Source organism: Peromyscus californicus, unplaced genomic scaffold, assembly GCF_007827085.1.
Source record: "Peromyscus californicus insignis strain IS unplaced genomic scaffold, ASM782708v3 Scaffold_11__1_contigs__length_118956290, whole genome shotgun sequence".
Lineage (NCBI taxonomy): Eukaryota > Metazoa > Chordata > Mammalia > Rodentia > Cricetidae > Peromyscus > Peromyscus californicus.
Window position 1 is genome coordinate 117,468,671 of NW_026294402.1, and position 26,638 is coordinate 117,495,308.

At 46.7% G+C, this 26,638-nt stretch overlaps 1 protein-coding gene across 3 annotated transcripts; it reads right to left on the bottom strand.

Moving 5' to 3' along the window:
- Positions 1-950: 950 nt before the first annotated feature.
- On the bottom strand, positions 951-26,464 carry Znf445 (zinc finger protein 445). 3 transcript variants are annotated; one of them, XM_052725299.1, is made up of 7 exons: positions 26,273-26,463; positions 12,424-13,004; positions 9,383-9,551; positions 8,787-8,845; positions 8,414-8,540; positions 7,205-7,315; positions 951-6,434 (listed from the first exon to the last, which is right to left on the bottom strand). In XM_052725299.1, exons 2-7 carry the CDS (start codon positions 12,844-12,846, stop codon positions 4,231-4,233), a joined length of 3,093 nt encoding a protein of 1,030 aa, XP_052581259.1. In that variant the 5' UTR covers positions 12,847-13,004; positions 26,273-26,463; the 3' UTR covers positions 951-4,230. The 3 variants fall into 3 exon arrangements, with proteins under 3 accessions (XP_052581259.1, XP_052581250.1, XP_052581269.1); XM_052725290.1 differs by having other exon boundaries at positions 951-6,437; XM_052725309.1 differs by lacking the exon at positions 7,205-7,315 and having other exon boundaries at positions 951-6,437; positions 26,273-26,464.
- Positions 26,465-26,638: the final 174 nt, after the last annotated feature.

Genomic DNA, 26,638 nt, shown 5'->3' on the forward strand with positions numbered 1-26,638 from the left:
CTGGGCAAGCATCACCACCAGTCAGTCAAGTTTGGCCTGAGCAGCAAGAGTTTGGGAAAGTGACTCAACTACAGTGGTTGCAGAATGAAGGCCCTGGTGTACTAGTACTAACAAAACCAAGGTTTGCAGATTGGACTTCCCTCCTGCTATGGAGGAGAGCCTGGACTTCCTTACCAGCTTGCCCAGATGTGAGGTAAAGGTCTTAGACATTATACTAGCTCTCCTGATCCTAGATAGAGACTGCTAGAAGAGTTTCTGCCCACAATACACCATGGCATTCTTTTTGTCTCTTTACCTCAACATATGCAGTCAACAGTTCCAAGTTGTTTAAATAATTGGTATGGTTTTTTACTTTTCAATAGACCCTGGCTGACACAATTTTGCTATTTTTAGCAGCGCTACTATTAACTTAAAAGATGGGATAACTGGCACACACTCATTTTTGCCACCTACCAGGAAAGTGGGATGGCTAACAAGCATTACTGTCCCAACTCACATGTCATCAACATAACTGTCTATATCTTTTCTAGTTTGAGTTTTTCAGCAAGAGGAATCGAGAACAGCTCACAATCTCATAATTTAGAGATAGTACTGAGACACAGAACACCCTGGTTTTCTTCAAACCAGCACATCACATTGCAGTTCTTAACCGTTCTGCAACCAACAGCCATTTTGTGTTGCTCCAATTTTAGCAGGTAAGAATGTTGGGAATTTAAGAGATGAGGTGGGCCAGGTGTGGTGGCACATGCCTTTTTAATCCCAGGACTCTGGAGGCAGAGGCAGGCAGATCTCTGAGTTTGAAGCCAGCCTGGTCTACATAGTGAGTTCCAAGACAGCCAGATCTATACTGAGACCCTATCTCATAAAAGAGAGTTAGACCATATAAGTAGCAGCACTGCGAGTGGCAGAGATGGAACTTCTGTATAATAATCTGTATAACAATCTAGGTATCAGAGGCCATGCTTAGGTTTTTTATTTTAATATATTTTAACAGTCAAAAGTACCCACAACATTATCCTGTTAATCATAACTTTAGGATGTATTTGTATCAATTTCTAGAAAAACAAGGGAAGCCCCATGTATTCATTCTGATTTCACCAGCACCTCATACCCAGAGGCAATGGAGCAATGGTTAGCACATGATTCCGTTCATAACTTTACACTCTTATTTCATGTCTTTTGAATCCACAGAAAATTGTGCAAAATATTAACTCTATTATACATCAGGAATGTTTACATGACAGACACTAGTCTCAACGTTAAACATGCATTTCAATACTGCCCCACCACCACCCTGAGGTTAGTACTCCATCCCACTTAAAGAAATAATGAAACCCAAACCCCACTTTCAATATGCTTCAACTTCATATAAACAGTATATTATATACAGCTTCTGCAAATTTAGTGTAGTTTTCTGAGTTGAGTTGGAGGATGTAATTCTTCTATAGTCACTGTTTTTGTTCTTTTTGTTTTGAGACAGGGTCTTGTTCTTTATCCTCAGGTGGCTTTGAACTTTTGGTCCTCTTGTATCAGCATCCCACATTAGGATTACAGGTGTGTACTCCCACACTGAGTTTCATATTCTCCTGTACCATCTGATCTGCTGATGGCAAACAGGATTCTGCTAGTCCCACTATCTAAAAACTGCTGCAGTGAGTTCATTGTTCTTCACATTAATCCCAGAAGGGACCTGTTGGGGACAAGGACAGAACCTCTAGCTAATGGAAAAATACAGACCCTTAGAAGAGCTTAATGGAAAAATACGCCCCCCCCCCCCCCCATAAGACAGGGAACTAGAACATCTTGCAGTCAGGTTGCCTAGCAACAGGGCATTGAGTCAGAACCCTTGGCCTTTTCACCCTGCCAATATCTTGCACAAACATCCTGCAGCTGCGTTAGCTTGTTTCACGCAGATAACAGCTTCCCACTTCCCCCACCCTGCAAGAGCTATATAAACCCTCTTGAAGAAAAATAAAGTTGCACCTTGATCAGAATCCTGTCTTGGTGTCTTCCTTTGTGTCTCCTGTCCTTATCATTCCATCCTTAGGGTGGTTGAGTCCCTGTTGAAGCCCTGTTGGCCGGGGCAGGGACCCGCTGGATAAACTCACAATTTCATATGACTTTTCAAGTTGCTTGGCCAGGCAATCTGTCTTAACTTCCATTTATAAAGGAGTCCAAAACCCAGTTGTTTCGCCCATTTCACACTTCAAAAACTAACTTTCCTAAGGGATTGCTAAGATAGCCCACATAGCTTCTTCTCTGCACACTGGTCTGACAGTCTTCAGTTAGGATGAGACTGACTACACTAACCAGGTGAACAAGAAGAGGCCACCTGACATCTACTCCTCCGTGATGGTCTCAGCCCATCTGTCTATCCGCACCCACAACTTCAGTTCCTCAGGCGGTGGAAAGGCCATGCTCAAAGAAGCCTGTGCTTTCCACTCCAAGTTCAAGATTAGACATAGTTGCCAAGACAATCAGACGCTGTCATCCAGCACTCTATACTTAAAACCATCCACAGTTGGGCTCCTACCCAGCAGCTATGTACTTCTGAATGACTTTCATCCAATACTTGACTGTTTTAAAAGGCCTGTTTTAAAAAGTATCCCCAACTTGTCTAATCAAGGCTCACTTAAAGCTCCACCCTGACTTGGCAGAACTAGGTATCTTTAGAGAGGCAATTTTAAAATAAAGACTTTTAAAACTCATACTATTTTTTGACTGTATTTCTTACTTATGAGTAGTTTGCTTGCATGTATGTCTGAGAGCCACCTGCATGTCTGGTGCATGCAGAAGTCAGGGCAGGGCATGGGATCCCCTTGGACTGTAGATGGTTGTGATCTGCCATGTGGTGCTGGGAACGGAACCCAGGCAAGAGCAACAGAAGCACTTAAGTGCAGAGTCATTTTTCCAGCTTAGAGAAGCAATGGTGTTTGTTTTGCAAAATCTCTATCAACGAAAGTACCCAAGCTCAGCTTTCCCATGTACGTGGTCAGGCAGCAGTGACAAAGTAGCTGTTAAACCCAGGTGACACTAGCAGTTATGGTATGGGCCTCACAAGAGACGGGAGCAGTGGGGATTCAAGGACAAGGTCCCAGGATAATCCAGACTATGAACAGAGGGATATACCAGAGACATGACAACTAATGTGTAAACATCACCTCTGTAAGACTGGTCCCAGGACTCAACCTCAGTCCACTCTTAGGATGGCTCACTATACTCCACCCAAGGACCTCTATACTAACCCCTAAAGTCACCAGACAAGATCCTACTTCCTCCACCTTAAGTTCTCTCCCCATAGATCAACATGGCTTACCCTACAGCCCAACTCCCTTAAGCTTTTTAGTCAATTAGGGTTTTTGCTTTGGTTTTTTTGAGGTAAGGTTTCTCTATTTAGCTCTGGCTATCCTGGAACTCGTAGAGATGCCACTGCCTCCCAACACCTGGCCCAAGTTAGCTTTCACTTTTAGCAGTACTTCAGGCCAGCCCATTTAAAATTAGAGCCCACATCCAAACAAGATTCCCTGCCATTCTTCTCTGGTTTACTTTGTCCTCAACACGTATCACCATCCCAAATATGGCCTAACTCATTTAAGGAAGATAGGGATCCAAATTTCTGGTCACTGGCATGTGAAGGGTGTGCTTATATCTAGAAATGATTAATGCTGCCTGTCTAGATCAAGTAATGGAACCCAGCACCCTGTCCTTTTCACTTACCACTGAGACCACTTTAGGACCATAGCTAATAACCACAAAACCAACTGTGAACTGAAGCCTCAGCCAGAGCTCTCCAGGAGACATCCGAGGAGACTACAAGTTCTTTGTGCCATTGCTTTCAAAGTCAACAGAACAGGCACTGACCGAAACAAGCTAAACCTAAAGAGGAACTGAGGATCTAAATGGCCCCTTCACAGCAGACCACCTTACTAAAGCCACAGAAACACACTTTCTAAACAGACAGCAAGAGTTACCCAAGGAGACCTGGCTGTCAGTCCTGGGCTACACCTAGGGACCAGGACCTCCGTAAGGCCCCCAGAACATTGTTTTCCAGCACCACTTTTCAGCAGGTAGACTGAGGAGTCCCTGAGCTTTTAAATCCTCAAGATTCCACACCAAGAACAGAAAGGACTAAGTCTTTGCAAAGGTTTTCCCCAGTGTCTAACAACAAGTTCTCTAGAAATGTAACCAGGAACTATTCCACCACCACCCCCCACTGTCAGAGACCCCAGGCTAATCTCTAACATGGTTTTTCACATGCCGAGCTAAATTGGAAGACCACCTGAAGGTCTTCCCACACACTTTGCATTTGAAGGGCCTCTCTCTGGTGTGAAATCTTCTGTGGCTAATGAGTTGTGAATGCTTGCTAAATGTTTTCCCACAAATACTACATTTGTGGCAGCCTGTCTTAGTGGGTACATTCTGGAGAGCAATGAACCTGGAGCTCTTATCAGGATTCTCACACCCTTTATGGGGCTTCTTTCCACCCAGTTTTAATTCCTGACTATTTAACCTTGCATCCCGACGAGAAGATAAGCCTGGATTATCTGAATGCAGGCTACGTTCTGAATTCAGTGTTCTGCTGTGTTTTCTCTGGTCAACAGAACGGACACGTATCCCAACAAAATCTTTACCATGCCACTGAGTTTGAAAAGGTCTCTCTATAGCGTGTATCCTCTGATGATTAACAAGACGATAGTTTCTATCAAAAGATTTTTCACACAAGTTGCACTTAAAGCGTCTCTCTCCACTGTGTATTCCCTTATGGTCTAATAGGCTTCTTTTACGTGTAAAGGTTTTCCCACATTCTTGACACCAAAAGGGCTTCTGATCAGTGAGGATTTTTGACTCTAGATTTGAAGTCTCTTTACTTTCAGGATACTCATAAGAGTGTTGCCTCTCATGTCGGGAGAGATTGGAACTCCATCGGAAGGCTTTTCCACACTCCCTGCACTTATAGGGTTTTTCTCTAGTGTGAACTCTCTGATGAATGAGAAGGAATGAGCGAATGCGGAATGTTCTGCCACAGTATTTACATTTGTGAGGCTCTTCTGTATTATGACTGCTCTGAGGAATGTGAAACATTGTATCCTGACTAACAGGTAGACCACTTTTAGGTTTTCTTCTAATACTGTGAAACATTGTATCCTGACTAACAGATAGACCACTTTCAGGTTTTCTTTTAATACCGTGATGCGTCAGATGAATAATATAAGCTGACCTATACGTAAATGTTTTCCCACACTCACTACATTGGTATGGTTTCTCCCCTGTGTGAATCCTCTGATGCTCAATGAGTGATTTATTTTGAGTAAAAGTTTTTCCACAATGCTGACACGAAAAATTTTTCTCCACAGTAGAGATAACCTGAGACTGACTGCAATTCTGCTTGAAGTCTTCTCGACATTTCTCTTGTTTACAGAACTCTCGTGTCTGGTGCAATCTCATATGACGAGAAAAGTTTGACCTCCATCGAAAGGTTTTCCTACATCTGGTACATTTATAAGGTTTCTCCTGTGTGTGAATCCTTTGGTGTTGAAGAACATAGGACTTACAGCAGAAGGATTTCCCACATTGGCTGCAGTCCAAGTGCTTCTCCTCACTCTCATCTGTCAAATGATGATTGAGATCCAAGGTGCAGGTGAGAGTTTCTTTGTACTGACTGGATTCAAATTTCTTTTTAGTGTGGGTTTCCTGGTGCAGACGGTAGGCTGACAGACGATAGAAAGCTTTCTCACAAGAGCTGCATTTATAAGGTTTCACTCCAGTGTGAATTTTCTCATGTCGCACACAGTTTGAACGCCACTTGAAGGCTTTCTTACATACCCTACATTGAAACAGTTTCTCTTCAAAATGGCATCTCTGATGATATTCAAGATGAGAGCTTTTACCAAAGGTCTTCCCACAATCATGGCACCTGTACACTCTCACAGTATGAACACTCTGTTCCCGTTGGTGATGAGAGCTAAGGATGAAGTCCTTCCCACATGTGTCCTTTTCACTCTCTTTTAGTCCAATATGAATACTCTGATATACACCACATCCCTCAACTGTGTCTCTGAGCCCTTCCCCATATTTCTTATTATGATGGTGTGATCTTCCTCTGAAGTATCTGTCACGGCCATGCTTAAAGAATCGCTTTTTCTTAGAAACACTCACACACTTAACATGTTTTATATCAAGAATATTACTGCTTCCCAATACTTCAGATTCTCTTCCTGCCCTGTTACTGATGTCAGTTCCTTCCTTCACCTCTTTCACTTGTATGGGGCTTCCACAGGGCTTCGGTAGCCTGCTCTTTTGTTCAAAAGTTTCTTTGAGTCCTGTTCCCTCAGAAACACTTGTCTCAGGACACACTGATGGCACTGCAAAGGTTTCTGTGTATTCTGAAGGGTCCTGTTTCAAGATGAATTTGCTTGACTTAATTTGGGGCTTACCTGCTGGTGGAAAAAAAAAAAAAAAACAACACACATACACACCCAAGAAAATGTATTTTTCCCCCATACTTGGAACTGGAGAAGGCAACAAGAAGCTACAAAATAAGATTCTTGGTAGCAAGAATCTTGCCTGACTGCCATTACCTTCTTATGAAAGTCAAGATTGAGAAAAAAACATGAAAAGTATCTCAAATAACAGGTAAGAAAAGAGGAAGGGCCACATATAGCAGGTAGAGGACAAAGAAATCAAATCCAGCAGGGCAATAAAAAGAGCTAAGGAAGATTATTAATAACAAGAAAGTAGAGAAATCGTGGCACCGGACCACTGCACAAAAGTCCCCAAAAGCCAAGATGTGGGGCTCCAAGAAGGGCCTGACCAAAAGAACTGGATATCAAAGCTCCTCATGGAAAGAAGAGTCAAACAGTGAAGAAGGACCAGAATAGGGTGGCTGCTCCTAAGAACAGGATGGGGTGAGTAAGTAATGAAGAAGTTAGTGCAGACAGGAGTAAGGAACATCATAACCGAGTGGAAAAGAGAACAGGGAAGCCCTGTGATGAGCAAGAACTGATACTGAGATGCTAGGGAAAGGACAAGGCTGGAAAGAAATGACCTACAATAGGCCAAGCAGGAGGGAAGAGGCCCAGGGTCCTAGTACCCCTTAGGAGCTCCAAGCAAATAATGGAATATGTCCCTAGTGATGTATTTAACCATACGAAAGAAAAGAGTAAATTTAAAATGGGCAGGACATGATAGATTTTATAGAACTCACCTTCAGGGGCAATACCTGAATCCCTCTTAGGCTGAACTTTGCAGATATTCACGGTCGATGGCTTCCTTGCTTCCAGCCAGGATATCAGGGCAGGTTTGGGAGAGGACCCCACTGCAGAAAAGGGAATGGGATGGGAAGGAAGACAGGCCACACAGAACTATTCTCTAGAACCTAAAGTCCTGGTAGAGAAGAGGGAAGGCCAGGAAGACAAATGGAAGAAGCTAGAGCAGGATGTGTGGCCAATCATTTCTGATAGCTATAAGCCAGTGGTTCTCAACCTCCCTAATGCTGTGACCCTTTAATACAGTTCCTCATGCTGTGGTGACCTTCAACCATAAAATTATTTTTGTTGCTACTTCATAACTGTAATTTTGCTGCCATTATGAATCATGATATAAATATCTTTGACGACAGAGGTTTGCCAAAGGTGTCACGACCCACAGGTTGAGAACTGCTGCCCTAAGCAAAGAGATGAGAGGCTGAGAAAAGTCACAGGCAAAGGGGCATCAAGGATTCTCTAGAGGCAGGACTGGAAAGATGCCCCATCAGTTAAAGAGCACTGGCTGCTCCTCCAAAGGATCTGGTTCAATTCCCAGCATCCACATGGTGGCTAATAACCATCTCTAACTCCAGTTCCAAGGGATCTGATATCCTCTTCTGACTTCCATGAGCACTATGTGCAGGTGGTGCACAGACATACATGCAGACAAAACACCCATACACATAAAATAAAAATAAACAAATCTAACAACAATAATTATTATTATTATTCAGAGGGAAGAGGCATACAACTACTCAACTGGCTACATCAGTTAACCATGTTTGAATGCCTAAATCAACTTGGAACTTGAATCAGCCTCAGTCTTTTCAATAACCTCACATGACAGACATTACCATCTCTATTATTCAAGAGAGACAGTTTAATGATAAAGTGGCAGGCAAGCACATACAAGCATACACATCCATGCATACAAATAAGTTTTTTGTTTTTTGGGGTTTTTTTTTGAGACAGGATTTCTCTGTGTAGTTTTGGTGCCTGTCCTGGATCTCACTCTGTACACCAGGCTGGCCTTGAACTCACAGAGATCCGTCTGCCTCTGCCTCTCGAGTGCTGGGATTGAAGGCGTACGCCACCACTGCCCAGCAAATTTTTTTTAATTAAAAAAAAAAAGGCAAAAGTGGAGGTTGCTAGGGATACTAAAGACTTACCAACAGAAACCACGTTCCCATAATTCTCCAGCATAACATCCCGATAAAGATTGCGCTGAGCCGAGTCCAAACATCCCCACTCTTCCTGAGAGAAGGTGACCTTCACATCCTGGAAAGTCAAAGCTTCCTGAAAAAATAAAAACTATGACTTAGAGCTGATCATGGGCCTGACGGAGTTAGTTAATACTGGATAAAGTTGGCAAAGGTGAGACCATCACCCAGCAGAAAGCTCTGGTCTCTGAATATGAAGTCGAATGACAACTCAGGATGAAGAAAACTGAACTACCCATAAGGCAACAATGCTTGAGACACCAAGAAAGACCCACAGCCAGCTCATCCAGAGCTGGAATACCAAAGGCTTGCTGGTTGTTACCTGGTATCCTGTGTCCTCTTCTATATGGAAATGGGCAGGCACCGAGACAGTAGGAGAATCTGAAGGAGAAACGAGCCATGAGAGAGCTGTCCAGCTCCAGACATCCAAGAAGCCCACTCTCCTCAATCCTAGAGGACTCCTGGACCCACAAGCAGACAGAGTGCTATTCAAGATGCACAGACATGTCCTCAGTGTCTGTTGGGGACTGGAAAGGGAGAGTGGAGGGGCAATGGAAGAAGCCAACCAGACATGAATCAGAGAAGCGTTCAAGAGAACACAATGCTAGGTGACAAAAGATTCTTGACAAAAGATAGATGGTAACAAAACAACAGTATAAGAAACATAGGAGGTCTGGAGAGATGGCTCAGCGGTTAAGAGCACTGGCTGTTCTTCGAGAGCTCCTGAGTTCAATTCCCAGGAACCACATGGTGGCTCACAATCATCTATAATAAGATCTGATGCCCTCTTCCAGCACACAGGTATACATGCAGAGCACTCATACATAAAATATAAATAAATAAAATTTTTAAAAAAAGAAAGAAAAAAAAAAAAACACAGGAGGTATAACACAAAGCTGGGGTCTAGGCAGTGAGTACCATCTTGCCCAGCCAGGAAGTTACAAACTCCTATTCCACGTGGAGGCTCCAAATGGTCCTCTAGAGCAGAACTGTTCCTGAGACGTGAAGTTGGGGACCATATCTGTGCAGACTGCAGAGCTCTAGTGCCTATCCAATGTACATCTGGGTTCTGAGCAAGGGATGGGTCCTGGCAAGAAGAAAATGTTATGAGAACATTCCAATAGGTATCAGAATGCAAACTCAGAGAACAGTCACATGGCCAATCTGTATAGGTATTGGCCACCAGGCTCTTCAATCATTTCCTGGCAGAAGAGACCCAAAGAGAAAGACAATAGAGAAACCTTTCACCCCTTGGCCTCTCTGTACCAGGGAGAGTTCCTACTTAACATAAGGATGCACTTGGCAAGTTAGTAACAGAAATCCTCACATGCCACAGTGAAACCTTCCCATTACTCCCTACTTGACCACTGGCCTAAAGATGAGAAATGAAAGGGAGTAAAATGAACAATGGTTTTACAGTAGAGATCCAGACAAGTATACTAAAATGTACAATGACCTCAGAGAGGGCTAGCTTTCAAACTGTAAACCTGACAAAACAGTTATCATCATTAGAGAGACAATATTAATTTTAAGGGTCAGCCAGGAAACCACAAAGAAAAGCTCTCCTCTGCTCATCTATGCAGAGAACAGGAAGGAGGGCTTTGCCCTTGGACTTCAAGCAGCTCTATCTCTGAGACAAGGCTTTCCTTAATGTAGAAATAAGTACAGAAGGCTCCAGTTAATGAACTTAGAGGAGTCGTCCTGGCACAACAGCTGACACTTTTCTACACTGATGTGAACAAGCCTTAGACTGAGGCCACTACATATATATGACAAAGACTAAAACCTTACATCTAGCCCTAAATGAGCTAATCAGAACCAAGCCATACTCTTGTAAATGTTCCATCCTACGTCATTTTATAAATTATCATCAGGTCCCTCTGAACATCCTATCGTTTTTGATAAAAATGACAAATGCACTTTCAGATTTATAAAAAGACACAAATGTTTTCTGTTTTAATAAGCATTACTTATGTTGATTTATTACATGATTTACCAATGGTAGACTATGATCAAATGTTACTTGATTTAATTTTTGTAATAAATTTGAGACAAGCCGGAAATATAAGTAATTTTCAATGCATAAATTATGCATATAGGGTTAAATGAAATTTGAAAGCCTAAAAAATAAATACTTTTTGAAAAAACTCAAAAGATGTTAGATGTGGTGGTACACACCTTTAATCTCAGCACTCAAGAGGCAGAGGCAGGCAGAACTCAGTGAGTTCAATGCCAGCCTAGTCTATGAAATTCCATGACAGCCAGGGATATGTAGAGACCCTGTCTCAAAACCAAACAAACAAACAAAAAAACTCAAAAGGTGAAGAACCAGTTTCCTGTGTGCAAAAGGAATAAGAAGAATGCAGAGAGCGACCCAGCACCACTTTCCCGACAGCCTGGGACATGCTCAGTTCTGCTTCTCTGCACTAGGAATTAGGACCAGGAACATTATAAAGCATTCAAACAGATACTGAACAAATCCTCACGATTAGATAATTTCTACATTTCTTTCTCAATAAACTGAGGTCCTGATTGTCTTACTAAGTGCCAGTACTAAAAAAAAAGAAAAAATTCCAGGAAGAAAAACAACTGAAGGATTGAAGGATATAGGTTCATATACTTAAAAGTTTAGTCACCAAGGAGTGGCATTATTTGAAAGGATTAAAGGGTTAGGAAGTATGGCCTTGTTGGAGGACATATGGCACTGGGGGTGGGCTTTGAGGTTTCCAAAGCCCACACCAGGCCCAGTCTCTCTCTGCCTATGGATCAGGATGTAGCTCTGAAGCACTTGCCTGCATGCTGCCATGTCAACCGTAATGTACTAAACCTCTGAAACTGTAATCAAGTCCCCAATTAAACACTTTATTTTATAAGAACTGCCTTGGTCATGGTATTTCTTCACAGCAATAGAATAGTGACTAGCCAGGCTCTTTGCAAAAATCAGTGTGAATTTGCCATTTTTGCTAGTCACATATTTTGGCTCTTATAAACTATCTGCTTAGCTTACAGCTACAAAAAGAAAACCTTGGAATTTTCCAGCCAGGTTGTGGTTTTCATGCTTAAATATAAACCCTGAAAAAGGCTCAGTATTACACTTGGGTCCCAAATACCCAGATGTAATCACCAGCCAGCTGAAACAAAGACTTTCAATTGATCACAGACTATGATCTTCCCTGGTGGGAGTCCACAACAATATGTCTAAGAATAGGCTGTAGGATGGAGTGTTAAAATTGAGGCTGGCCCTTGGGACAACCCACACCCCTAGATCCCCCAAAACCCTCTGAAAAGTAAGTATGGTACATGCACACTGTTCTTTTTGTGTTCTTCCATTCAGATTTCACGATTCCTGACTACTTTCAGTTCCCCCTTCTGCCCCTATGGTTAGTCTTAAACCAAATCAGATTATATGTTGTAATGGTTTGAATAAAAATGGCCCCCATAGGCCCATAGGGAGTGGATTAGGGGGTGTGGCCTTGTTGGAGGAAGTGTGTCATGGTCACTTCCTGCTGCCTGTGGATCCAGATGTAGACTTTACAGCTTCTTTTGCAACATCATGTCTGCCTGCACACCATCATGGCCATGATAACAGACTAAACCTCTGAAATTGTAAGCCAGCTCCAATTAAATGTTTTCTTTATAAGAGTTGACATGGTCATGGTGTCTCTTCACAGCAACAGAAACCCTAACTAAGATCTAAAAGTAGAGCTGGACTTTCTGAATATAAAACATTGTACCCATAGGCTAATTTTATGATTCATTAATACTTGCTGATCCTATTCTAGAGGTGGTCTTCCTGTGTAAAGTGGAAAGAGTACCTTACTAAAGAGTACTTGGTCAAGAGTCCAGTTCTCAAATGCTCAGGTAGCAAGACAATTAACAAGGGGAGGTTTCCCTACATTTCTCAAGCTCACATTTCTCATCTAAAAAAAAGGCAGGCAGAACTTATGCGTATCACCTACCCTCAGTAGTGTTCCATCATGATCCTTCTGCAGCTCTTCTAGCAGGGCCACAACCTCCGTACCACTCTCAGGGCAATGGAGCTGCACCCATGTCCGGAGCTCTCCAGGCAAGATGCTCAGGAACTGCTCCAACACCAGCAGCTCCAACATCTGTGCTTTGGAAAGAACATCGGGCCTCATCCACCAGCGGCAGAGTTCCTGGAGCCGGCTCAGAGTTTCTAGGGGCCCAGAAGACTCATGGTAGCGAAGCTGCCTAAAGAGCTGACGGAATAGTTCCTGGCCAGGGCGGTTAAGTGTCTGTGGCCTGGCAGTCTGCACTGAAGTATAGCCATCATCATCCTCTTCCTTCTTTAGTGTACGAAGGTGTCCTTGCTCCCTTGAAGCCTGAGCCGAGTGGGCAGCATAACACCTTCCTGGAGGCATCACTCTTGTCCAGGATCGCCCAGATAAACACAAAACAAGTCTGTTGCTTTCACTGAATCACTGCTGTATCCTTGGGAGTATCTTCTCAGCACTTCAGTGCACAATGTCATTTGCTAGGTCATCAGAAGTCACATAAGAGACCGAAATAACCAACATTCCTGTTCAGAAGAAAGTAGATAAGAAAACGATGTCCATCACACATGATGAAGCTAAGTCCTATGGTGGGGAATCACTTGTGAGTGATCACTTCTCACATCTGTGAGAAGACATATGTGCATGAGTACTCACACAGACTGAGACCTAGGGTGGTAAGCTAATAAAGTATCCCTGAATACAGTGAAGATATGCATAGAGCTAGAAAACATAGTGGCAGGTGAAAAAAGGTCAAAGAACATCTAAATAAGTAGACACACTATACCTACATTCATGTACTGGGAGGCATGGCATGAAAAGCTATCAATTCTCACATTGATATTTAGTTCAATTCCTACCAAAATCTCAGGAACATAAAAGGGAGAAAAGGTGAGGATGTGACTCAGTAGTAGAGCAATTGTCTAGCATGTACACATCCCTGGAATTAATTGCCAGAACCACTAGGAGAAAAAGAGAAAAGATGTTTGGCAGGAGAAGAGATCTGATGATTATACTACAATTTATATTGAAAGGCAAAGGGATTAGATTGGCTAAAAATTACTTTGGAAACTAAAGTAGAAGAAACAGGCATACCTGAATTCATTACATTTTTACTTTGTGTGTCTGGGGGCTTATGTGTCACAGCATTCATGCAGAGGCTGGAAGACAACTTACAGGGGTCCAGTCTCTCATTCAACCACATGGATTTCAAGGACCAAGCTCATGTGCGTTTACATACTAAGTCATCTTGGCAGCTCAGTCTACTTAATATCAAGATTTATAACTGGGGGCTGGAGAGATGGCTCAGCAGTCAAGAGCACTGGCTGCTTTTCTGAAGGGCCCCAGCATACTTGCTTAGCCTAACGCCATTTTTGAGCAAGGCCTGAAAAGTAACTAAAGGTCAGAAAAACAACTTGTACCTTGGATAAGAGCCAAGTCAGCAGGCGTGTCGAGCTCGGGGGGGAAAAACCACGAGCTGTCCTGAGTTTGAACCTGGCCTCATACGAATCGTCCAATCAGAACCCTGTAAACTATGCTTCCTGCTTCTGTACCCGCCCTTCCGCTGCCCAACCCTTTAAAAACCCTCCACTCCAGCCCGTCGGCGCGCCAGTCTCTTCAGCCTCTGGAGGGACTGTATCGCCCCGGGTACCCGTGTTCCTGAATAAAGCCTCTTGCTGTTTGCATCTGACTTGTGGTCTCGGTGTGATCTCTGGGCGAGGGTCTCTCCAGAGGGAAGACTCCAGACGGGGGTCTTTCATTTGGGGGCTCATCCGGGATCGGAGACCCTCGTCTCGGGACCACCGACCCACTGTCAGGAGGTAAGTTGGCCGGCCATTGTCTGTCTGTATTGTCTCAGTCTGTTTGCTTGTCTTTCGTGTTCGTCGGGCGTCCAAAGTCAGGTCTGAGTCGGTGGGGGCTGAAGGAGCTGACGAGCTCGGACTTCGCCCACCGAAACCCTGGAAGACGTTCCACGGGTATCTGAAGTCCCCTCTGGGGCACGGGAAGTCCCCTCTGGGGCACGGAAAGTCCCCTCTGGGGCACGGTTTTTCGGGGCCACCCACGCATCAGAAGGATACGTGGTACTGGCAGGGGACGGAGAATTCAAACACTCCGCGTCCCCATCTGAGTTTTTGCTTTCGGTTTTACGCCAATTCTGTGGTCTGTCTTGTCTGTTTGTTTCTCGTTGTGTGTTTAACCCTTCTTTATTTGGAGACCACCATGGGACAGGCTGTCGCCACCCCATTGAGCCTAACCAAGGACCACTAGTCCGATGTTAAGGCCCGAGGAAACAATGAAGGTGTCATTGTCAGGAAGAAGAAATGGATCACCTTCTGCGAGGCCGAATGGGTCATGATGAATGTCGGCTGGCCGCGAGAGGGATCTTTTAACCTCTCTCTCATTTCGCAGGTGGAGGGTAAGGTTTTTGCCCCTAGCCCTTATGGGCATCCCGACCAGGTCCCATATATCGCCATCTGGAGATTACTGGTCGAGAACCCATTTCCATGGGTTAAGCCTTTCCTTCCACAGCCCCCTCCAGTCTCTGGGCCTTCTGCGCCCCCCAACCCGGACTCCTCCCTTTACCCCGTGCTCCCTCACAAGGAGACTCCTAAGCCTCCAGTCCTCCCCCCAGACCCCCATACCCCCCTTATAGATCTCCTGACGGAGGACCCACCACCATATCGAGCCGGACCACCTGGAGAGCCGGCCGAAGCGGCCCCAGCCGCCGCCCCGGTGGCGGCGTCCCCGGCCGTGCCCGTGGCAGATCCGGAAGTCACCTCGACTCGCAGGACCCACGGGGCTGAAGAAGAGGACGCAGCCCCGTCCCCCATTGCCGGCCGCCTCCGCAGTCGCCGGGATGGCCCCCCTAATGAGTCCAGGGCCTTCCCGCTCAGAGAGGGGCCGAATCGTCAGTTGCAGTACTGGCCCTTTTCAGCCTCAGACCTCTATAATTGGAAACAACATAATCCCCCTTTCTCCAGGGATCCTGTTGCCTTAACCGGCCTAATTGAGTCCATCCTAGTGACTCACAGGCCGACTTGGGACGACTGTCAGCAGCTCCTGCAGACCCTCTTAACAGTAGAGGAGAAGCAGAGAGTTTTCCTGGAGGCCCGGAAGCAGGTTCTGGGCGATGATGGGAGGCCAACCCAATTCCCAAATATCATCGATGCAGTTTTTCCCTTGACCCGCCCAGACTGGGACTTCAATACACCTGAAGGTAGGGAGCATCTACGTCTCTATCGCCAGTTGCTCTTAGCGGGTCTCCGAGCGGCCGCCAGAAGGCCTACCAATTTGGCTCAGGTAAGGAATGTGATACAGGGAAAGGAAGAAACACCCCCTGCATTTTTAGAGAGGCTGAAGGAGGCTTATAGGATGTACACTCCGTATGATCCAGAAGACCCAGGGCAAGCACCAGGTGTCGTCCTATCATTTATCTATCAGTCTAGCTCAGATATCAGAACCAAATTGCAGCGGCTGGAAGGTTTACAGGCGCTAGGTTTGCCAGACTTATTGAAGGAAGCAGAGAAAGTGTTCAATAAGAGAGAAACTCCTGAGGAGCGTGAGGAAAGGAGATGGCAGAAACAAGAGGAAAGGGACAAGAAACAGCATAGGGAGATGAAAAAGGTTTTGGCCGCCGTTGTGTCTCAGGGACAGCGGAGAGGGAGATAGGTCGGGAGAGCGAAGGAGGCCACCCCTTGATAAAGACCAATGTGCTTACTGCAAGGAGAAGGGACACTGGGCCCGAGAGTGCCCCAAGAAGCCACAAGGACCCCGCCGGCCCAAGCCCAAGACTGTAGACCTCCTTAGTCTGGAAGACTAGGGGAGTCGAGGCCAGGAGCCCCCCCCTGAGCCTAGGATAACCCTCAAGATCGGGGGGCAGCCCGTGACCTTCCTGGTTGATACTGGTGCCAAACATTCAGTCCTAACCCATGCCGGAGTGCCTCTTAGCCGGCATTCTGCACTGGTGCAGGGGGCAACTGGAAACAAGAGGTATTATTGGACTGCCGAGAGAAAAGTCCAACTGGCATCAGGGCAAGTAACTCACTCCTTTCTGCACATACCTGAATGCCCCCATCCGCTGTTAGGACGGGACCTATTGACCAAATTGAAGGCACAAATCTATTTTGATGAGAAGGGACCGAGGGTCACGGGTCCTAAAGGAGACCCTCTACAAATCCTTGCCCTCAGTTTAGAAGAAGAATACCGTTTGTTTGAACCAGAACCCCCGGAGAAATCACCTGAGGAACTACAGAACTGGCTGAGAGAGTTTCCTCAGGCCTGGGCAGAGACTGGAGGCTTGGGGCTGGCACACGATCAGCCACCACTGGTGATCTCACTAAAGGCCTCCGCGACTCCCGTTTCAATTAGACAATACCCAATGTCACGGGAAGCTCATGAGGGGATCAAGCCCCATATTCGAAGGCTCCTAGACCAAGGGGTGCTAAAGCCCTGCCAGTCCCCTTGGAACACCCCTCTCTTGCCTGTTAAGAAACCGGGGACAGGGGACTACAGGCCGGTCCAGGACTTGAGAGAGGTCAATAAGCGGGTGGAGGACATACACCCCACGGTGCCCAACCCCTATAACCTTCTGAGCACCCTCCCACCGACCCACGTCTGGTACACTGTGCTAGACCTGAAGGATGCCTTCTTTTGTTTGAGACTGCACCCTCAAAGTCAAATGCTATTCGCTTTTGAATGGAGGGACCCAGAAAAAGGGCTTTCGGGACAGTTAACCTGGACCCGGCTCCCTCAGGGCTTCAAAAATAGCCCAACCCTCTTTGATGAGGCCCTACATGCAGATCTGGCCGGATTCCGGGTCGAACACCCAACCCTGACTCTGCTCCAGTACGTGGATGATCTACTCCTGGCGGCCAGGAGTCGAACCGAGTGCCTGGAGGGCACTCGAGCCTTATTAGCCAGACTTGGACAAAAGGGCTATAGAGCCTCAGCCAGAAAGGCTCAAGTATGCCGAGACAAGGTTACCTACCTGGGCTACACCCTGAGCGGAGGGCAAAGATGGTTGACAAGAGCGAGGAAGGAGACGATAATCTCCATCCCCCCTCCTCGGAACCCCCACCAAGTTCGAGAGCTCCTGGGTACGGCTGGGTACTGCCGCCTTTGGATTCCTGGCTTTGCCGAACTGGCAGCCCCATTGTACCCCCTCACTAAACCAGGGGCCATGTTCCAATGGGAGGAGAAGCATCAGAAAGCGTTCCAACAGATCAAGAAGGCCTTACTCGAGGCCCCGGCTCTGGGTCTGCCAGATCTAACCAAGCCCTTTGAGCTGTTTGTGGATGAGAACTCAGGTTTTGCCAAAGGGGGTACTGGTGCAAAGACTGGGACCTTGGAGGAGACCTGTAGCGTACTTGTCCAAGAAATTGGACCTGGTGGCTACAGGATGGCCATCATGCCTCCGCATGGTGGCAGCCATTGCCGTATTACTCAAGGATGCCGGGAAGCTGACTCTGGGACAGCCGTTGACTGTGCTGGCCTCCCATGCAGTGGAGGCCTTGGTCCGACAACCACCGGACAGATGGCTTTCTAACGCCAGAATGACTTATTATCAGGCCTTACTACTGGACTCAGACCGGGTAAATTTTGGGCCGACAGTTTCCCTTAACCCTGCTACCTTGCTGCCACTGCCTAGCCCCTCCGAGGAGCATGACTGCCTCCAGATTCTAGCCGAAGCACATGGCACCCGCCCTGATCTGACAGATCAGCCGCTTAAGAATCCAGATGCTGTCTGGTACACAGATGGGAGCAGTTTCCTGGAGGAGGGGAAACGCAGAGCCGGGGCAGCTATAACCACCGAATCGGAAGTGGTATGGGCATCGTCACTCCCGCCCGGGACATCGGCCCAGCGCGCAGAACTGATTGCGCTCACCCAAGCTCTCCGGATGGCAGAAGGTAAGAAGCTCACAGTTTATACTGACAGCAGATATGCCTTCGCCACTGCGCATGTCCACGGGGAAATCTACAGACGGAGAGGCCTGCTGACGTCCGCGGGTAAGGAAATCAAAAACAAAAAAGAGATCCTAGACCTCCTAAAGGCCCTGTTCCTCCTGCTCCAACTCAGTATTGTCCACTGCCCAGGGCATCAAAAGGATGACTCTGCGGTAGCCAGAGGGAATCGGCTGGCGGATCTGACTGCCAGAACAGTGGCTTCCCAGCCAGCAGGGAGCAGCCAGTTGATGGCCATATAAGAACCACAGCCTGAGAGAGACCCCGTGCCCTATAGCCCAGAAGACCATGAGCTAGCAAAGAAAATGGGGGCGGACTGGGAACAAGGAAGACAAGCATATATACTAGGGGACCGGATGGTCATGCCAACCTCCCATACCCGATACATGCTGAGATTCCTCCATGCTTTGACCCATTTGAGCAAAAACAAGATGAAGACCCTATTGGACAGAGAAAACACCTGGACAGTGCTGCTGAACCAGGATCAGGTACTCCAGCAGGTAACCTCTACCTGCCCAGCCTGTGCTCAAGTCAACGCAGGAAAGGTTCATCTAAACAAGGGGGCCCGCCAAAGAGGTCATCGTCCTGGTGTTCATTGGGAAATAGACTTTACAGAAGTAAAACCCGGACTCTACGGGTACCGGTACCTCCTGGTCTTCGTGGACACTTTTTCCGGATGGATCGAGGCATTTCCAACCAAGAATGAGACGGCTAACGTGGCAACAAAGAAACTGTTGGAAGAAATCTTCCCCAGGTATGGGATGCCTCAAATATTGGGGTCGGATAACGGGCCTGCCTTCGTCTCTCAGGTAAGTCAGAAGGTGGCCAAACTATTGGGGGTTGATTGGAAACTCCATTGTGCATACCGCCCCCAGAGCTCAGGACAGGTAGAACGAGCTAATAGAACAATCAAGGAGACTTTAACCAAATTAACGCTTGCAACTGGCACTAGAGATTGGGTGCTCCTACTTCCCTTGGCTCTCTACCGAGCCCGAAATACTCCTGGCCCACACGGCCTAACCCCTTTTGAGATCATGTATGGGGCCCCACCTCCTGTTGTAGACTTTCTCCATCCTGATATTTCCTCCTTTGCTACCACCCCTACTTTAGAGGCACATCTTCAAGCCCTCCAACTGGTGCAGAGGGAGATCTGGAAGCCCCTGGCCAAGGCCTATCAGGAGCAGCTAGACAAGCCGGTGGTGCCCCACCCCTTCCAGATCGGGGACTCCGTTTGGGTCCGACGACACCAGACCAAGAATCTGGAACCACGGTGGAAGGGGCCCTACACTGTCTTGCTGACCACCCCCACTGCACTCAAGGTCGACGGGATTGCTGCATGGATCCACGCCTCGCATGTGAAGGCTGCCAGGGAACCCGACCCAGCAGGATCCAGAAAGTCAACATGGACAGTGCGCCACACACGAAACCCCCTAAAAATAAGGTTGGCCCGCGGCTCCTCTTCCTCCCCCTCCTCTTAATCTCTGCCTACCCCCAGGGGACTAGGGCGGCAGAGAGCCCGCACCTAGTTAAGAGGCTCACTTGGCAGGTTATCTCACAAACTGGGGAGACGGTCTGGCAAACGACCGCCCTTCACACCCCCTTCACATGGTGGCCCAACTTGCATCCAGATCTCTGCCAACTAGTAGCAGGGTCAGGGGACTGGGACATCCCTACCACTGACCCCATGAACCCCAGAGCACCAGATGTCTGTCAGGATGGTAAGGGAACTTGCAAATGTAGTGACGGGAGATATGGATGTGGTCACCCTGAAACCAGAGCAGCCCTGTCACAACTATCCTTTTATGTCTGCCCCCGGGATGGTAGGGACAGAAAGATGATTAGACAATGTGGGGGTTATGAAAGTTACTTCTGTAAAGCATGGGGATGTGAAACAACTGGTAATACCTATTGGGAGCCTTCATCCACTTGGGACCTCATTAGGGTAAAAAGGGCTACCCAAAGAGAAAGCCACTCATGGCGTCCTCTTACTCAAGGACGTTGTTGGGGAACTGTCACGTTAGGAAGAGATAACACTTACTGGGAAGGGGGGGGGCCCTGTGTAAATTTCACCTGCAACCCCCTGAATATATCTTTTACTCAAAAGGGAAGGGAGATAACACAAGACTGGATTAAAGGTAGAACATGGGGACTTAGACTTTACATGACGGGATGGGACCAGGGAGTCGTGTTTACGATTAGGCTTAAAATCACGGAGCCCTCCGCCTCTATAGGTCCCAACCAGGTTCTCTCTGACCAAAAGCGCCCCTCTTTACCCGCTCCGGGACCCCCGAGGGCTACCCCCCGACCCAATTCGGCCATTCGCCCAAGCACGGCTCCGAATGCCACTATAACCCCAGTCACCCTCCAGCCACCCAGGCCCGGTACGGGAGACCGGCTATTGAATCTTATAGAGGGCGCTTACTCAGCCCTCAATGTTACCAACCCAAATCAGACTCAGGAATGCTGGTTATGCCTAGTCTCCACACCTCCCTATTATGAGGGGGTGGCCGTAGTCGGAAGCTTCACCAATTCTTCTTCACCCCCGTCAGGATGTGCCTCGACACCTCAGCATAAGCTCACAATCTCCGAGGTGTCAGGACAAGGACTATGTCTGGGGATAGTACCCTACACCCACCAACACCTGTGTAATCGCACCCAGGCACTTGTTCCAGGACCCCACTATCTCGTGGCTCCCAACGGGACTTATTGGGCCTGTAGCACTGGACTTACACCATGCCTCTCCTCCTCAATACTAGCCAACACGGCCGATTATTGTGTGCTCATAGAACTGTACCCCAAGATAGTCTACCATGCACCTGAAGATATCTATGCCCGATATGAGACAGGGGTCCCCCGTATAAAAAGAGAGCCAGTCTCGCTAACCCTGGCCCTGATACTAGGTGGATTAACTATGGGAGGAGTCGCTGCCGGAATAGGCACAGGTACCACTGCCCTCATGGAAACCAACCAGTTCAGACAACTCCAGGTTGCCATGCACACCGATATCCAGGCACTGGAGGAATCCGTGAGTGCCTTGGAAAAGTCACTCACCTCCCTGTCTGAAGTAGTTCTGCAGAACCGGAGGGGATTAGACCTCCTCTTCCTGCAGGAGGGGGGGTTATGTGCCGCCCTTAAAGAAGAATGTTGCTTCTATGCGGATCATACTGGGGTGGTGAGAGATAGCATGGCTAGATTAAGAAAAAGATTAGAACAAAGACAAAAACTCTTTGAAGAACAGCAGGGATGGTTTGAAGGATGGTTCAGAAGGTCCCCCTGGCTCACCACCCTCATCTCCACCCTTTTGGGACCCCTTCTGATTTTATTGCTCCTTCTGACGCTCGGGCCCTGTATCCTAAACAGACTTGTCCAATTTATCAGGGAACGCGTTTCTACTATTCAGACCTTGGTATTGACCCAACAATACCAACGACTCAACCAGGTGGAAATGGAGCCACATCCCTATTCTTCCCCATGAATGGAGGATTCCATTCCCTGAGATAAGAAAATGGGGGAATGAAGGGCCCCAGCATACTTGCTTAGCCTAACGCCATTTTTGAGCAAGGCCTGAAAAGTAACTAAAGGTCAGAAAAACAACTTGTACCTTGGATAAGAGCCAAGTCAGCAGGCGTGTCGAGCTCGGGGGAAAAACCACGAGCTGTCCTGAGTTTGAACCTGGCCTCATACGAATCGTCCAATCAGAACCCTGTAAACTATGCTTCCTGCTTCTGTACCCGCCCTTCCGCTGCCCAACCCTTTAAAAACCCTCCACTCCAGCCCGTCGGCGCGCCAGTCTCTTCAGCCTCTGGAGGGACTGTATCGCCCCGGGTACCCGTGTTCCTGAATAAAGCCTCTTGCTGTTTGCATCTGACTTGTGGTCTCGGTGTGATCTCTGGGCGAGGGTCTCTCCAGAGGGAAGACTCCAGACGGGGGTCTTTCATTTCCAGAGGACTAGGGTTCAATTCCCAGCACCCACATAGCAGCTCACAACTATCTGTAACTCCAGTTCCAGGGGATCTGACACCTTCACACCAATGCACATAAAATACATTTCTTTTTTGGGGGGGGGGGGCGGGGGGGTTGAGACAGGGTTTCTCTGTGTAGCTTTGTGCCTTCCTGGAACTCACTTTGTAGACCAGGCTGGCCTTGAACTCACAGAGAGTGCTGGGATTAAAGGCGTGGGCCACCACTGCCTGGCCACATAAAATACATTTAAATAAATTATTTTAAAAAAAGATTTATAACTACAGATAGCTTCAGGAAGTAAACCAATGTGGAAAACAAACACACAGATTAAGGAAAAGTATATATGGAAATTCAACAGACCAACAGCCAAACAAACAAACAAATAAAAAGTCCTAAGGGGGGCAAAAGAGTTGGAGAACTCACATACTATAGTTTGGATCTTTACTTTCTCCCTTCTTCCTATTTTTGAGACGGCATTTTGCTATATGCTTTAACTGGCTTCAAAATCATGATTCTCCTGCCTCAGCTTCCCAAGTGTACAGTTTGGATTATGAATGTCCTCCACAGGCCTATATATTGAAGGCTTGATCCCAGCCTATAATGCTACTACTGGAAGGTAAAAACTGTAGGAGGTAGAGCTTTCATGGACTGCTTTAGTTACATGTTTAAAATTCTTTAAATAAAATTGACATTGATGTAACAATTAAGCAGTAGGATTATATGGGACTGAAGAAATGCCTCAGCAGTCAAGAGCATTTGCTATGAAATATGAAAACTGAAGTTCTGATCCCAGCACCTACATAACAAGCCAGGAGTCATGCAAAATGCCTATTAACTCCAGCTCTAAGGGAACGCTGTTCTTCTGGGCTCTATATATACATGTAAGAATACATAACCACAAATACACATTTGCACACACTCATTCAGACACACACAAATAAAGCTAGAATAAGATGATAATGATCACCATATCCAGAGTATCCAAAACTTGGTTTCTAAATACCATTCTCTAATAAAAAGGAAATCAGGGCTCTGTGAAGAAGTGATTGATGTCATGCTAGACAAAGAAAATACAAGTGTTCTACAATATCAGAAATCAGCAAAAGACAAAACTATATACTTGAGCAAGGCAAGGGCAGGTAGCTCAGCCAGTAATCCCCAGAACCTACATAAAGGTGGGGAGAACTGACTCCACACCCAAAAAACACATCATGCACATACACACATAGTAAATTAAATTTTAAAACAAAATATAATTTATGCAGGCCAAGCATGATAATGAATGTCTATTATCCCAGCACTTGGGAAGTGGAGGCAGGAAGATAAGAAATTCAAGGCCAGCTTGGACTGACTACATAAGACCCTGTCTCAAAACAAAACAAAACAAAAAGAAGTGGGGTCAGAAGTACACACTGACATAAACCAATCAAATTTTTAAAAACAAGGACAGTCAAGTCAGCATTGTGGCATGCCTTTAGTCCCATCATTTAGGAGACAGAGGCAGGCAGGTCTTTGTGACCTGGAGGTGAACTGTGACAACAAAGCAAGTTCCAGGCCAACCAGGGATATGTGAGACTCTGTCTCAAAAACAACAAACAGGTGGGATCTGTGGGTGGTATGAAGAGTGAGTAGAAAATTTCTTAATAAAGAAAAATGGAAAAACAAAAAACAAAAAAACAACAAACAAAGGGGAGAGAGCAATCTTCCTCACCAGGCCTGCCAATAAGTAAAAGAAAAATGAAAGAAACAGAGCATCATTAATACAGGCAAGATGCTAACTAGGAAGTGAATGGTTTTTTGTTTTGTTTTTTTCTGGTGTTTTTTGTTTGTTTGTTTGGAGACAGGGTTTCTCTGTGTAGCCCTGGTTGTCCTAGAACTAACTCTGTAGATTAGGCTGGCCTTGAACTCACAGAGATTCACCTACCTCTGCCTCCCAAGTGCTGGGATTAAAGGCATATGCCCCGGCCAGCGGGGTCTCAACGGGGGACGTGCAGCTGAGGGGGGACTTGAAGGCCGTGAAGCTGCAGGATGTTGTGCTAGGTGATAAGGTCACTGGTCAGGGCCCATTGTTCTGTTGCTATGCTACCTGACCATGGGATGTTCTTTATCTTTGGGGGCATCTGGTTTAGGGCCTGTGGCTTGTAACATCTCTGGCCTAGCTAGTACTTTTCATGGTTCATGTTTGGTCCCTGACAAGCATACACCATCATGGCCCAGCCAGGAAGTGAATTAACAAGAAACAATACTTGAATGCAGAATTCAAAATTCTTTCCCCACAAGACATACAGATTACAAAGTTAAACACTGAAATTTTAAACTGGTGAAATTTGACAAATGCCAGTAACAAGGACACACCAACATTACCTAAGCACAGGAAAACATCAGATACAAGAACATTCTAAAATTGGAAATAACAAAACACTTCAAAAAAAGTCAAGACCCTGGGGGCTGGAAAGATGGCTCCATAGTTAAGATCACTGGCCATTCCTTCCAGAGGACACTAGTTAATTCTCTGTACCCACCTGGGAGCCCATAACTGTAACTACAGTCCTAAGAGGTCTGACACGCTCTTCTAGCTTCCACAGGCACCAGGCACACACATAGTGACACACATGCAGACAAAACACTTACACATTAAATTTAAACATTTTTTTTTATCAAGGTCTTAATGGTATGGCTATGCTTGGTAGTGACTGGTACTACACAGGAAAATGAAGCAGGAAGGGCCTTTCGGATGGCCCACCAGGTAAAGTTTAGTGTCAAGGAGGCAGTTCAGTTGAGTCTTCGTTGGACTGCAGGAACCGACACCACAGCAAGAGACACCCACAAGTTGTTCTCTGATCCCCACATGCTCACTGCCACATGTATACACATACACTCACTCAAAAATAAGATGTAGAGCCAGGTGTGGTGGCACATACCTTTAATCCCAGCACTCAGGAAGCAAAATCAGGTGGATTTCTATGAGTTCAAGGCTAGTCTGGTCCACATTATCACGTTCCAGGCCAGTCGGTGGTGTATCAGTGAGATTCCCCACCCAGGAGAGAGGCAGCTTAGGGCTTATAAAGCCAAAAACCTCAACTGCATCACACCAGGGGCAGAACCAGTGGCACAAGTTTCAAAGGTTTCCAAAGTTTAGTTGATTCCTGGAGCTGTAGGTCTGTCAGCGGGACTGAGGAGCAGTTAAGTGAACCTCACAAAATGGAGTCAGCTAAAGCAAAATGGGCTTCCCCTATCAGTTCATTTCCATCTTTTTTTTTTTTTTATCATTTTATATCAAGCAACCCTGACATCACAAAATGCTCATAAACTAATACTTCCTGGATATCAGAAGCCAAAGAAAATTTGGGGTTGCAACTGTGGGCACTTTTAAGTTTTCAAGTGCGAACAAAGCTTAATTTCAAACGCGTCCTTTCGGCTTATAAAACATTCCTATCTTTTTTACTTTAAATTTTGAGAGAAAGACTCATTAAATTACCCAGACTCCCGGGCTTCCTGTCTCAGCTCCCGCAGAAACGGGGATTACAGGCCTGAGCCACCAGACCAAGCTTTTCCGGGCATTTTATCTCAGACACTCTACATCACAACCGTAGAACGAGGGGTTTTTGTTTTTAAGGTAACAGCAAAACCACCCGCACGATTAGCCGTGGACCGAGGTGCTGAGTTTCAGTCCAGCAGGCAGGACGCCGAGCGGCATAATGGCGGACACCGGACTTTCAGGTCTCGGAGAAACCGAGGCTGCTGGGCAGCACTGCTCCGAACGGTCTCCGAGCCCGGAGAACCCACCTGGGCCGTGGCATCGCCCCGGGCTCAGGACACCCCAAACTGAGCCCTGCCGAACGTTCACCCACCCGCGCTACCGGCCACTCACCAACTGACGTGAAACCTTCCCGTTACTCCCGGACGGCGGTGCTGCCCGCTGGACCCACTTCGCCGTGGCCTCTCTAGAACAGCGGAAGTATACCTTGTAGGGACTCTCTAGGAAACCCGGAGGAATGCCATCTCAGTTGCTCTCCACCCAAATCGGGCATGGCTCCCTTGAAGGCTCAATTCACTAGTCTGGCTAGGCTACGGGCTTGCATTCCATGCCCCGCCCTCGGTCTAGAGATAAGGGCATTATTGGGAAGAGTGGGTGTGGCCTCAAAGGAAGAAAAAAACTGTCTCAGTTTTTTTTCTTCCTGTGTATTGAGTAAAAGGGTAAACTATTGTTGTTCCCAAGTCTTGAGACCACCAGAGA

Bases quoted from the DNA above. Each gene is read 5' to 3' on its own strand.
- Znf445 (XM_052725290.1), bottom strand. From the start codon at position 12,846: ATGCCTCCAGGAAGGTGTTATGCTGCCCACTCGGCTCAGGCTTCAAGG. The intron at 9,552-12,423 runs GTAGGTGATACG...TCTTCTTGCCAG, and splicing joins ATGATGGAACACTACTGAGG to GACCCATCCCTTGCTCAGAA. The intron at 6,438-7,204 runs GTGAGTTCTATA...TTTTTCCACCAG, and splicing joins TTCAGGTATTGCCCCTGAAG to CAGGTAAGCCCCAAATTAAG.